The sequence below is a fragment of the Dendroctonus ponderosae genome, unplaced genomic scaffold, assembly GCF_020466585.1.
Source record: "Dendroctonus ponderosae isolate FM_Combo_2020 unplaced genomic scaffold, Dpon_F_20191213v2 Dpon_F_20191213_2, whole genome shotgun sequence".
Taxonomy (NCBI): Eukaryota; Metazoa; Arthropoda; class Insecta; order Coleoptera; family Curculionidae; genus Dendroctonus; species Dendroctonus ponderosae.
In genome coordinates this window covers 9,545,959-9,559,333 of record NW_026018165.1, presented here as the reverse complement: position 1 = coordinate 9,559,333, position 13,375 = coordinate 9,545,959, and the positions used below count along the sequence as shown (strand labels likewise).

The window sequence follows — 13,375 nt, the reverse complement described above, 5'->3', positions numbered from 1 at the left end:
TTTCCAAACAACAAGTAATTTTGTTTTTTAATAGTTTTTTCTAAAGATATTCGCCTGTTCGCCTTTCTTGTTAGAAACTTACAATTCTGGGAACATTCCCGTTTTTCATACATTTAAATCTATTAATTTTATTAGTGGCTTTATCACTTGGTTAGCAATGCTCTTTCTTATTTTTCCATTGAAATTTGACACCTTGGCTAGTTTAACTGTTGTGGCTGAATATTAAATATCCAACCTGAGCTTGTGATACCAAGTTAAATTAAAAATGTTTAGTATTTATTATTGTTGCGTAAGATTTACATTAAAAACACTTAAAAATGCAACAAAAATCTGTAACACTATGCAGTACTTTTACTGTGTTTTTCAAGGAAAACTGAATTTTGATACAATGTGTGACCAGTTTTAGTTGCACATTTATTCTAACTAATTTATAGAAATATGATGTTGCAATTACCGACATTCCTGAACTAAGTTTGTCGTTCTTCAAAATTGTAATTTAATTAAACCTCATGCTGTTAGGATGGGAATTCTAACAAAAAAAACCTTTTAAATATTTTATTTCATCTACTTAATAAATAACTAAACATATCAGTGTCTCTATGTGTTATCCTATTTTAGAGTACTATTGCGAAATATCGTAAAAATGACCCTGTTAGCTGTAATGTTGTATTGTATTACCACAACAGAGTCTTCCCAATTACTTACAATGAACATTTTTATTTTAAAGTATTATCTGGTAAATTTGATCATGCAATAAAAATTAGCTTTCAATTAGGCTTTTTAGACCGCGGTATTTCTAAGCAATTTTTGCAACTTGAAATTGGCTTCCACTTTAGAAACTGGTTGGACGTTGTTGTTTTCAAACACTTCATCATCGCTCGTAAAACTTTCCGGCCTGCCACTGTTTGTCGCTTTTTCATCCAGGAAATTCAAGCAACTCACTATGTAGTTTCTGCATACTTTGATTTGATCTATCACGTCCTGGTCGGCATGAGTTATTCCATTCAACTCGACGAGATACATGTTCAGAGTCTCGCGGATTTTATTGTACTGTTTACCATTTTTAGTTCCAATGAAATCGTTGATTTCCAGTTCAACATTTCGAAGGTTCTCGACAATATCTTTGATTCGTGAAAAAATTGCATCAGCTGACTTGGGTGATGCACTTCTAAGCTCATAATTTTGCTTGTTGCTTCGTAAAGATTGTGCGGACATTTCGTTCATAATTGCTCCGGGCATCACTGGAACACCCACCTTTAAGATGGACTTTCGTTTTTCTGCCGGGCTTATAATTCGTACTTCTTTTGGTGACTTTGGCTCAGCTAAAATTGAAAAGAATTGAAATTGTGGAATTTATGGAACGTGAGTTCTTCGTATAAAATATAGTACATTTTTCATTGCATGTCGGCATTATCGATTTTTTGTGCTTTCTGTTTTATTACCCGGTTTATTTTATCTATTACTAATCACTTAATTTTAACATAATGATTTATTCATTTTATTTTCTATATGCCAATAATTTTCGATACAAATCGACTTTTTGTTGAGCCACTTAAAACCAAGTATACAGAGTTTAAATATTGATATTTAATGTTTGTAATATATTGTTTCTGTTTCTATTGAACTTCCATTCCACTATATCCTACTCTTCGCTAATTCAAAATATTGGCTAGTTTGTAAATTAAAAATTCCATTTGTTTTCTTAACTAACTTAAAAAAGCATGTGTGATCTTAGCGTTTTCTCGACTTAGATTATTTTTAATAGCACCTGAAATTAGTGCCATTTAATTTATTATATCTTTTAGGTGATATTAATTGAGTATAACATTAAGTTGATTAATTTACATACTGTTTTAAAATATTTCCATTGCATGTAATTTTGATGAAAAAGCGCTTTAAAAATGTTAAAATATGAGAAGATAATTCACGAAGCTTCCAGCCATATAAATTTAAGCATTTGTAAAACGCCAGCTTTTATAAGAAAAGGAGCAAGAGGAATTAAATTATTCCATTAAAAAAGTGTAGATATATTCTGGGAGAATTCGATAAAACGTTATATAGCTTACCTTCATCACTAACGACTTTGATTAATTTGATTTCAACAGTTTTTCTTTGCGTGTCAGTATTTTCGTGGTCTGTGTGAACCTGAACCACCGTTTCTGCGTCTTCCGAATTGGAATTGACTTCAGAGAGAACTTCTCCACTATCGATTTCGCTCTGAGCTGTTCCTCCATTTTCTTTTTGTTTCGCATCTTTCTTCTCTTGTTTTTCCCTGTTGTCTTCCAGTTTGCTTTGCAGCGCAGCCTCCGCTTCGTTGATTCTTTTGTAGATGTCTTCGTAGACGGTCCTCACTTGGGGTTGTAAATCTTTACCTTTTCGTGCTAAGTCGTTTTTGTAATACTCGATTTCGTTTTTGATGGATACGTAAGTTACGTCCTCAGTAATTCCCTTGAATTTTTTAATATCTTTATTTAGTCGGTCGATTTTCGGTTTGAGATTGTACAGTGTTCTTCTTTGCGATCGTCTTGCTACGGTATTACGTCTTTCGAGGGGCGATTTTGAAGTTACAGATCCCATGTTTTACCTAAAAATTGCGGAAAATATTAGCTGTTGGTGTCTTTGTCTTAATGCGGTATTAACCAATTAGCCAGTAAAGTGCTTTGCTTATATTGAGAAACTTCAAAAAGAAAATTGAGTGATTCAGAACGTGATAACTCTTTTTAGTGCCTATAAAATAAAACCTAATTTTTTGTTCACTTTTTGAAGAAAAAGTTGGTGAATTTATTTGGCAAAAATAAATTTATTAGCAACATTTTTAATACAAAGCAAAAGCTATTTGCCGGTTACATAAAAAAACAGAATTGCAATATAAACTAATAAAATTTTAAACTACCGTATTTCCAAAAATTTAATAAATATAAAAAAAATCAGTATGTTCTCATTATTAAAACTGCAGCAAATTATCGACCAACCGGCATTTATAAGCACAAATTTGACACCGACAAAATGTGAAATAAAATACTTTTAGCATTTTTTTGTAAAAATTGCTCCTATCAAATATACAATAACTTAAATAAACTGCTCAACAAAATAGACGTTTTGCTCGGTCAAATTTCGACTAATTTTCCAACTGGATAAATTCTTATTTCTGAGAGCGATTTGATTTCTATTTGAAGCTTTATTTAGGGCAATTCTTTTTCCACTAGTGCGTATTTTTACATACAATTATTGCCTCAGATAAAGTTTCTATAGAGTGGCAAATAAAACATCGCAAAATTTTTGAAGGTTCCACATGCTCCTGGTTGGACAAAAACGTCTTTTCATGCATTTCAACACTACAAGCATTAAGATAGACCTCACATCTCGAAAACAATTTTAAATTTAAAAAAAGTTACTGTTGCAACACCGAAAAGTTGATTTTTGAGACCACCCTATAAAAATAAAAGACAGCTAAAAAATTCAAGGACTGCTTTGAGCTATTTAGTTTATCTTTAAGTTTTTGTTGTTGAAATGCAAAAAAATACTTTGTCTAATAGGAGCATTTCAAACTTTAGGCAATCTTGAATTTTTTCATTTGCCACCCTGGAGAAAATTTATCTGAGATGCTTAATTTTTACCACAACATGGACCAACAGAACAGAAATGATCTAGATAACGCTTCAAACAGAAACCAAATCACCCAAAGTTAAAGTAAATTTAGTTGACGTTCATTTCGTTAGTTTAGATTTACTAACAACATCGCGACTCCGAAATCAATTTAAGAACACTTTGGGCTTACTGGAATTGATTGATTGCTTTAAAACGTAGTTTCTTACGACTCTAAAGCATTTTTTTACAACAAAAAAATTTATTGCAATTGATTAAAATTATTTTGTTTTGTTTTCATGCGGCCTTATTTTTCACCAAAATCCAAAAAATTTTCCTCAGAATTATCGGTTGTCTAATCGAATTCACTCAAGTTTACTTTTTGCGACCTTAAAAACACTTTTTAGCGACATTTGATTCAGTAAAATGTATTGCAATTAAATATGAGACTTCATTCACATTTAACAATCGATAGTAAAATCTTCATTTGATTGATGGTAAAAAGCAAATTATTTTGTGAATGAAAATAATTAATATTATTGACATTTTCAACTATATTTGGAACATATCGGCTGAACTATTTGTGACTCATTAGGATGATCGTAATATTTCCCTTAAGTCTAATGATTAAGTAGCCTTGATAAGGCATTTCGATTAATAAATCCCTTATGAAGTAAATGCAGTTTTAAAAAATTATTAAAGCAAATGCTACTTTATATACCTCGCATCAATAGTCGTTCCAATGTAATTCTGCTCCACAATTTCGCAACTCTTGCAAAGATTTGACACTTTTTCACAGATTTAATTAGTCACTCCCTATTAAAAAATAATTACTTGACAATGTCGCACCTAAAAGTGATATACGCCTGTCTAAAGCAAATATAGCAGATCTCCGATAACGTACTGATAAAAGAGATAAGTAGTAAAACAACGCGTTTGTTTAATTAATGGCGAACGAAACAGGTGCGCAAAAGAGAAATTTTATGGGAAAAAGTTCTATTGTTCATTCACCGAAATTGAGAGTACCGACTATGTTTACATTGTCTGCATAGAAATGTGATGGAAAACGCAACTGTGCACTTTCCTATTTAAGTCCGTGATTCTGTCATTTAATGTGCCGCGCTTCAGGAATCACAATAATCACATAAATGGCCTTAAATTACGCAATTATAAAATTCATTTTTGCTGTTTTGCGAATTTGGATGAAAGAAATTAAAATCTTTACAGAATTGAAAATTTTTCAAGTTATCTGTTCATTACGGCTACTTCCAGTCAAGGAAAGGTACATTTAACATTTTTGATTTTTAATCACTTAATTAATTAGAAGTTCTCAATGCGGACTTGACTCTTTGAAACATCATTTCCAAATAACTTTTTTTTAACTTAAAAATAAAAAAGTTGCATCAAATTTTCGTAACGTAAGTCAACGATTGGGAGATAGCTTAAAAAATGTTGTCTTCATTAACTTCAACAAGACCAATTTCTTATTCTTTTAATTCTGGGCAATAGAACCACTATTCTGGGATCGATTTTTCACTTATTGCTGCTGGAGCTTAATCGATGCAAAGAATTAAAGCTGTTCTACTGTTCTTAAACTTTGCATAAAACTCCACAGGAAAAAATCTCAAGTATTTAGGTCTGGTTACTTTGGTGGCCAAACGACATGTTCTTCTGGTCTAATGGGTCGATTCGGAAAAGGATTGTTTAAAAATGTCGTCACTTCTTTTATAATAGAAACCACATGCCTGTAATCGCACGTCTTGTAAAAGAACGGGAACATTTGCAAAAAATGTTACTACATTTTGCCCGTCTAATGGATCTGCCAGTCCAATAAGTAATCTGTTCACAGTTCACAGAAGGTTGCATTTTCACAAGCGACACTGAGTTGAAAAAGTTTGTGCCATTTTAAAGACCATCCAAAAAAGTGAATTCTGCAGAACCGAAACTAACACAAACTAAATTTTTCGCAATAAGAGCACCAGTTGAAGAAAAGTCATCGAAGAGAGACACTGAAGTCAACTTCGATCGTTCAGACCGCATTTGATAATGTGAACTTCCGGAACTTATAATCCCGGAACATTTTTCAACCGATCAGTTGCTTTTCACAAATGTGCCGCTCATAGTTTTAATAAAAAATATTAACTTTCAAGGTCTATAATGTTTCTGGGCAAACTGCAATAAGCTGAAATAAAAAATCAACGGCAAAAAGAATAGTTTGGATGAGTCTGTTCAATCATCTAAATAATCTGGATTTTGTCTTCGTTTGTCGATTTAGTTTGAAAAAATCCCACATTTTATTGTGATTTGAGCAACGCTACAAACAAGACAAATGCATTTCTTTTCAATAACAAATCTATTTTCATATCATTCAACTTTACATAAGTAGACCAGTCTTAATCGTTTTCACAAAATCACTTGAAGCTTATATACACGTAAATCCCCCATTTAATGGGACTGCTTCTTTTTATACTGAAACAAACAATAAATATCAATGTTTAGATCTAAATTTAACATTAAGAGAACGAGCCTTATTAGACTCGAAAAAGTTCATGTTGCCATCGTATTGAAAACGAGAACATTTACAATTTTCCTAAATAGTAAACGCCACTTCAGTATGTTTTGAATAAGACTTCAACTTACAATAACATCTACAATCTTTGGCTTTAACGCTATGGGGTCTTCTTGCCGCGGGCCAATTTCGCTTTCTGCACTGTCCCCAAAATCTTTCATAAACTCGGTGATTATATCTTCTTTTTGAATATTACTTTTATTAATTCTTTCCACTAGATCCAATGTGTCGCTTCTTCCTCCCTTTAAGTATATACTTGTGGAAGTTTCTCCTTCACCTGCTTTTGAAACTGAATTGCCATGAGTGGATAATGCCGGGTCAATAGAAGTAGTCCTTGATTCATCTTGTGGGTCATCAACCACAGCACAATTATTAAAAGTTTCACATGAAGCTGTACAATCAGCTTTTTCATCTATATTTTCTTGTTTATCTGAGGAAATAGTGTTTAAAGTGCTCCTATATATCTCTTCGTCATTTTGAGACTTTTCCATAATAGAATCTAAGCTTCTAGCTAGTCGACCATTGTCATCTAAAAATCCGCCCATTGTGGATGATACGAACTTTTTTCTAGCTCGGGCATTAGACAAAGTTCTTCGGGGCACTGTATTTTGCGTCCTTGTTGCAATTTCCAGAACTTCTGTTTCATCGCTTTCCTTTTGATCTAAGTATTTCTCCCACGCTTCTAGAGTTTGGGCTGAAACTTCCGAAACAGTCTTCCGCCGGTCTCTTTTAGTGTTTTGTGGTATGTTTTCAACTGATCTGGAAAACGCTGGTTTTTGTTCACTCTTCGGTGATGCCGATACTGGTCCTTTTTTGCACTTTTTTAAATCAGACGATGAGAAATTGGCCTCGTTGCTCAGCCATTCGATTTTATCCTGATGGGAAAGAAGCGATTTTACGTTTTCTAATATCTGGTTCAGTGCTTTAACGATTTCTCCGTAGTGATAGTCCTTTGCCTTTTCCACCGCCAGCCTGGTTTCATCCATTGCTTTGGCAAAAAATAGATTGTGAGCTTCGTTGATGTTATATTTCACTTCTTGTTCCAGTTTTTCCGCGCATTGTTGTAACGATTTGCAAAAATCCCTCAAAGACATTGCAACTCTAAAAAAGAATAAACGATTTTAAATTAAAAATTATAATTGAAACACTGTACATTAAGAATCAACAATTGTATTCAGTGCTCATTGTAAATCATTTCGATAAGAGCATTGCAATGTTTGCATATATATATATATATTATTGCATATATGTAAATGCATCCGTATATACTTAAGCCACCTGTATTTTCAGGTATAGTTGGGACATTTTTTATGGCTTTGAAAGTTTAAGTTTCGTAAAAAATTTAGTTTGAAAAATGATTCCTAAGGTTTCTCCAAACAGTATACGAAGAAACAAAGTAACGAACTGAATCGAAATTTTTTTTGGACGTTTTTCAGGCAAATTCTTAATTAATAATTTCTACTCAACATTGTAACTGGTTTGTTGTCAAAATGTGTTTGAACTCTATTAGCAAGACAACCATACATCCTAAATTTACTGTTTCAAATTGTCGATAAGAGAATTGCGTCGATTTAAGGACGAATTAACGACTTCTCGTGGTGAAATTGATAGTGAATTTATACAATAACACTAAAATACATTTCAAGAGAATTATCGGCCGATCCGAAATAGTATTCCAAAATGGTTGCTGCTCCTAGTCGGCTTTATTTTGAAAATCATCGCATAAAATGATCTAGAAGAGTCAAGTCTAGTGATGGTGGTGGAAATTGAGTTGAACTTCTCATTTCAATACACTGCTTTGGAAATTATTGAATGAAATACTCCGGCAACAAATGCATAATGGGGATTATTACTATCGACTTAATTTTTTTTTAATTGTGATTTAATCAAACGGCGATAGAACAAATGATTTTTGATAGGTGCAAAATTACAGTTGATTCAGTTCTATACCTTAAATTAATATATTTTTACTAATATGTTGCATTAAATAAAAAAATATTACCGAATAAGTACCGAACCTAAAGGAATTAAAACCATTTTCAAATGAGAGAAGTAGTAGACTGAAGGTTGAAAAGGCGATTCAAGGCTTTGTTTCCAAAAGAAAGTCCACATATTTGAAGAAATTTAAAAATAATTTCCCCAGTAAAGCAGTACTCCATCATTTGGTTATTACATAATAATAAACCTGTGGTTCAACAAAAAAATGCTTCACTTTGAGCGATTTTCCAATCCTATTTGTCGAATAAAAGCCCTCCTATGCACATGGACAATTATTACACAACGCATATTCGATACTTAACATGAATTACTGAACATTTCCATCACTTTATATTCGAAATTGAAACGATCGTTTTGTTGATTGTGCACTTTGCAAAATTGTTGTCAACAGGTTATATCGACTTGAAACCCCTGTTCGAAGAAGTCTAATGCTTTTACTGAGAAAGTTGGTGGATTGTATGATGTTACCTTTTCTCTCCAAAATAATGGTGTTTTGGATTGTTCACAGACTGCACATTTTGATTCGGAAAATTTTAAACCAGTTTTTCTTTCGTTACACTTGCAATGATGAATCTTGCATTATTATGGTATTATAATCGAGCTAATAAATTAACCATGTATTGATTAGTATAAACAAACATGTAAATCGTATGTACGAGTAGTATCCGGGCACAGTTCACAAATGTACTTGACAACCTATTTATATTGATGAGAGATCTGAACAAACGCTATCAATCCCATTGGTGATGACTAACGATACATCGTGAACGAAGGAATTAACAAATTATAATTTTTGTCCTTGGTAAACAAATTATTAATTATTGGAATACTTACATATGTTTTATTTGGTTTCAACAGCCAACCACATATAAGCGCATGACAAAATCACTTTACTATTCTAATAGAATTGCGACGCACAGGAGATAGAAACAGATTTCAAATTTCAATTATGAATTTTAATCTTATCTAATTTGGGAACTGGTTATGGGATGGGAAAACATGAATCGTGACTTCACTTATTTACTGTAGATATAGTTTGCACACAAACCGCAATTTAGATATCAGTTACCTACTGTCTAATGAAAAAATGGTGGGATTTACAAAATATTTTCTGGTTTGCTTGAGGGTTGTTAGCACCGATAGCCAGTAATTTCGATTATTTATTAGCTAATTATCCTATATAACTCTACAACTATGAATATTATTTACTTGCATTGTCATATTTTACATCCCCAGAGCTTTTCATGGCTAAATAGTGATTCTAGAACTACGCTTTTCCGTCAAGTGTGTCACCGTTGTATTTTCATATAAATATTTAATAATTCGCATTACATATCGCATTAGCAGCGGACTTCTTTAAAAATTTATTGCGGACGTATAATAAATCGCTTTCAGACTGATTGATATAGAATTTCTCTGCTAAAATCCTAAATGGCTGAGGGTTAATGCAAATATTTGTCAGTTTTTTTAATTTAAAATTGCCGATAAATGTGTTGTAGAGGTTTAACCACTGAAATAAATATAGAAATAGGCTTCCACATCGGCGACAATCAAATATTTATGAGAAAAGCATTATTAATATACAGTAAACCGTTTCTTCTTCTATATAAATTACGCAATGAAAGCTTTCACGGTTGAAAATTCAAAATAACGGTTGGTGTTTGAAGATATCAAAGGTTTCCAACTCAACTCTTGAAAAGATGTTTAGCCATCCATTGAAAACTTGGAAAGGCCAATTTTGCAATAAATTCCGAAAGTAATCGAAGTTTTATAATTGCAATATTTGCAAAATCTCCGTTTTGCTGCGTTAGTTAATTTAAAATGGACACGGAATTTTTCTTCAATGGATCACTCATGTTTCTATTATGCACTTAAGCCGCAAAGATGACCTTAACACGATTACTTATCGGATGAAAATTCTTAATTATTTAGTATGCATTTTTAGTTGGCCTAAGTGAAACGGAGCAATTTTAAATCAAGAAATTATTGTTTGGAGAAAATACTTTTCAAGGTTTTTATAGAAAGTGCAAATGTATTTTTTTTTGTAATGATTGCAGTTTGGTAGTCAATCGCAATTCGCAAATGCCCTTTAGTTTAATTTATTCAAAGGCTGTTACTAGCAAATGGCAACTTTGCGCCCTATTTACAACTTTGTAAATTTTCTAATTGCAAAATGTTTTCTTCATTATTTAATTGCAATTACTTCTATGAATGAATGAAAATTAGTTAAAAAAACATAGTTTAGTGAGGACTAAAGTTTAGTGAGGACTATTTGACTTTTTATCGAATTCTATTTTGCAAATAAAATCAACGTATTGGAAGTTAGATGCATTTTGGTATTTGTATTTACCATTCAATATGTTGGCGATTCTTAAACAGCGAATCATAGTGTAAAATCCATAATAAAATTCAACAGTTCTAAAAGCAATTAATTATGAAAAAGAGGCAAAATAACATTAAAATCAGTGGCAAAGAGCTTAAACAAGACGACAACGCATTTTCATACCAATACTGGGCCGGAATGGGTCAGTTTCATGGAGCCCAAATTTCAAACTTTTGTCTCTGATTGAAATGGTGATTTGGAATATAATAATAAAGATGCGTTAAAAACAGCACTTTTATCTGTGAAACTTTTAACGTAATTTATTAAGTTAAGTTTGTTAGACAAATTTAAACTGGATAACATTAAAAGCATCATCAGATTTATTCGTCTACTTTTCCCTGTGTTAAAAGTAATGCGTGTTTCGCTAAAGTAATAACAAACCAGAGTACATATTCAGTGTTTGCAAATTTAGCAAATTTGTCGTTTATATTTCATAATATGCCTTGCAGGTCACACACGTGCACCATTTGGCTACTGAATTACATATTACCTGATTTATGCCATCTGGTATGTGCACAAATGGGAATCATTTTACATACCATTTCATGACAAAACGCACTTTCTTTTTCAACTTTTACCGTTGTCAAAAAAAATAACGCTTTGCCATAGAATGTTTTTGCTAAAGAACGAAAAATAATTTTTGCTAAAATCCGCTTTAGAATGTTTATAACTCACTCACAGGTACACCGCTTCAGTAAAAAATGTCACACAATATAAAAACATGTCAAAATGGCAGAGGAACAAGACTTTCCTGCAGGGCACGAAAATACTGAATATATTTTGGGTAGTTTAGACGACGAAACACCAACAAGTTCATCTGAAGACAGTGTCGAGAGCCAAAAATTGACAGTCTGCTCTGAAAATGCTCTCATATGTGTAAAACAGCCAGACGATATTGGCGAAGATTCTGGAAAAGTCTCCGTTGATAGAATAACATCCATTAGGGCGGAAATAGAGCTAATTAAGGTGCTTTTATTGACTTGCGTTATGTAAAATTGGCATGCTGTTATTTTTAGACGCAAATTTTATCGCTGGATCATGAGGAGTTAGAGCGGGAGAGCAAAAAGTACGAGGAGTTTTTAGTACAGAAAACTTTAAGCTTGGATAATATTGATTCCAAAGGTCTAGATCGTGTAAAGGAATTGAGAAAAGACGCTATATTATTTGTGCAAGAGTGTTTAAAGTTGTTGGATGTTAACGAAAAATAAAATGTGAAGCCCAGGCCGGATAGGAAATGTTAAAATTCGTAGGTGTGAAGGAAATGTTTTATTTGGAAAGTGCTTGAACGTTCATATGGGGTATACAATCCCTCTATGGTCTGTTATTCATTATGCTTGAGAAATTTTACGGTATATTGGAATATTCTCGTCTCCAAGTTTTTCGTACTGAAATATTAATTTTCAAAAATATGCAAACACCTCACTGTATTGGATGTGATTTTTAATTTGTCTGTTTAGAGACTTTAACCGTCTTTGCTATTGAATCAAATGTATTTATACACTTGTTCAAGTAGATGCCAGTAAGTTTTCTTTCATCTACCTTCATAAAGTTACTGGTTACAAAATGGTGTTGCAAATTAAATTCAATATGCATACATAGTGAAGAATTTTATAGGTCGATTCTTAAACAATTCATTGCTGTCGAAAATAACGCGTCACCAAATCATATATTTCATTAAATATTTATTCAAATATATCAACTGTTCCTTTCAATAAGAACAGTAGTAGATAAACAATGTGCACGCTTATGATCCGACCGTCAACAATAATATCACCAAACTTAACAAATTAATCATCGACAATAATTTGTTCATATTTCTTTTCATTTTGTTCATTTTCTTGCTTCAGTCTGTTTGATAATTTATCATCTAACTTGCCGAATAAACTAAATACAATTTTGTAGACATTCTTCCTCTCTTCGAGCAAGCTCTCGTCGTTGCCCACTTCATCATGCATGTCGTCTAATTGATCCATTAGTCTTCTGAGACTTTGTTCAATATAATAATGCTTGTTACTGTGTTCCAGGTGAGTAAATTTGTCGATAGCATCCGAAAATGGCCCAGCTGTTTTCCTTATTTCATCTAATTTATGTAATATCATGCTTCTATGCAATTCAGGGTCCGGTTTTTCAATATTATCAGTATTGTCTTCCACGTTAACTTTCTCTCCATTTGGAAGCTTCTCTACGGATTCATTATCGTACAATGATTCATCAGTTCCTTTCATTGCTGAATCCTGCTCTCCATGTGTTTTTGTTCCGTGCTCCAATCTTTCTAATGCAAGAATTGATAGAGTTATATGATATAAAAGTAAAATATAATTAAAGGTAAAATTTTTCGTGGCTTAAGCGGCCCAATAATTATTCCCGACTACAAAAATTATTGGTCCGCTTAAGCCACGAAAAATTATACATATCTTTATATGTTTGGTCGCCAAAAGATATTTATTTGGACGAATTATAATAAATGTTAAAATTAAAAATAATGAATAAAAGGTAGAATATAAAATTAAGTCCAATTTCAGGTCGTGCCTTCATGCATTTAAAAAACTCACTTGGGCCTGGTTTGCAACAAAATATTCCCATTTTTCCTGCAACGAATAAGCAAAATATATTAAGGTTTTATAATATACAGTAGTTGTTTTTATAAAGAAACTAGTTGCGATCGTTACGTATTTAACTTACTCGTAGACCTTTATGAATACCCTTGTTATGAAGCGATTTCTATGTATTCAGATACTTTAAAAATATATCTTGTTTTCATTTTTAGATCTATTTTTTCCGTCAAATTCGCTTGTTCGCCTATCAGCAAACTTGTAACACTATTCAAATTGCCAATAAAA

The 13,375-nt window shown here is 32.3% G+C and overlaps 2 protein-coding genes across 7 annotated transcripts in view; one reads left to right on the top strand and one right to left on the bottom strand.

The window, feature by feature from the left end:
* Positions 1-542: 542 nt before the first annotated feature.
* The window catches only part of LOC109538993, a 15,830-nt gene continuing 2,997 nt past the window's right edge, over positions 543-13,375 (bottom strand). The window contains exons 1-5 of one of the 6 annotated variants that reach the window (XR_007280818.1): positions 11,075-11,160; positions 6,226-7,255; positions 4,307-6,054; positions 2,067-2,584; positions 543-1,322 (exon numbers count right to left, since the gene is read on the bottom strand). Coding sequence is in view for 1 of the 6 variants with exons in the window: in XM_019906530.2 (XP_019762089.2) it covers positions 781-1,322; positions 2,067-2,577 (1,053 nt within the window). In the remaining 5 variants the exon portion in view is untranslated. Of the gene's footprint in view, positions 1,323-2,066; positions 2,585-4,306; positions 6,055-6,225; positions 7,256-8,620; positions 8,936-8,986; positions 9,440-11,025; positions 11,046-11,074; positions 11,161-13,375 lie in introns of those variants that run through there. The other 5 variants (XR_007280819.1, XR_007280816.1, XR_007280817.1 and 2 more) reach the window with 5 other exon arrangements.
* On the top strand, positions 11,265-11,756 carry LOC109538994. Its single transcript, XM_019906496.2, has 2 exons — positions 11,265-11,501; positions 11,552-11,756. Exons 1-2 carry the CDS (start codon positions 11,265-11,267, stop codon positions 11,741-11,743), a joined length of 429 nt encoding a protein of 142 aa, XP_019762055.2. The 3' UTR covers positions 11,744-11,756.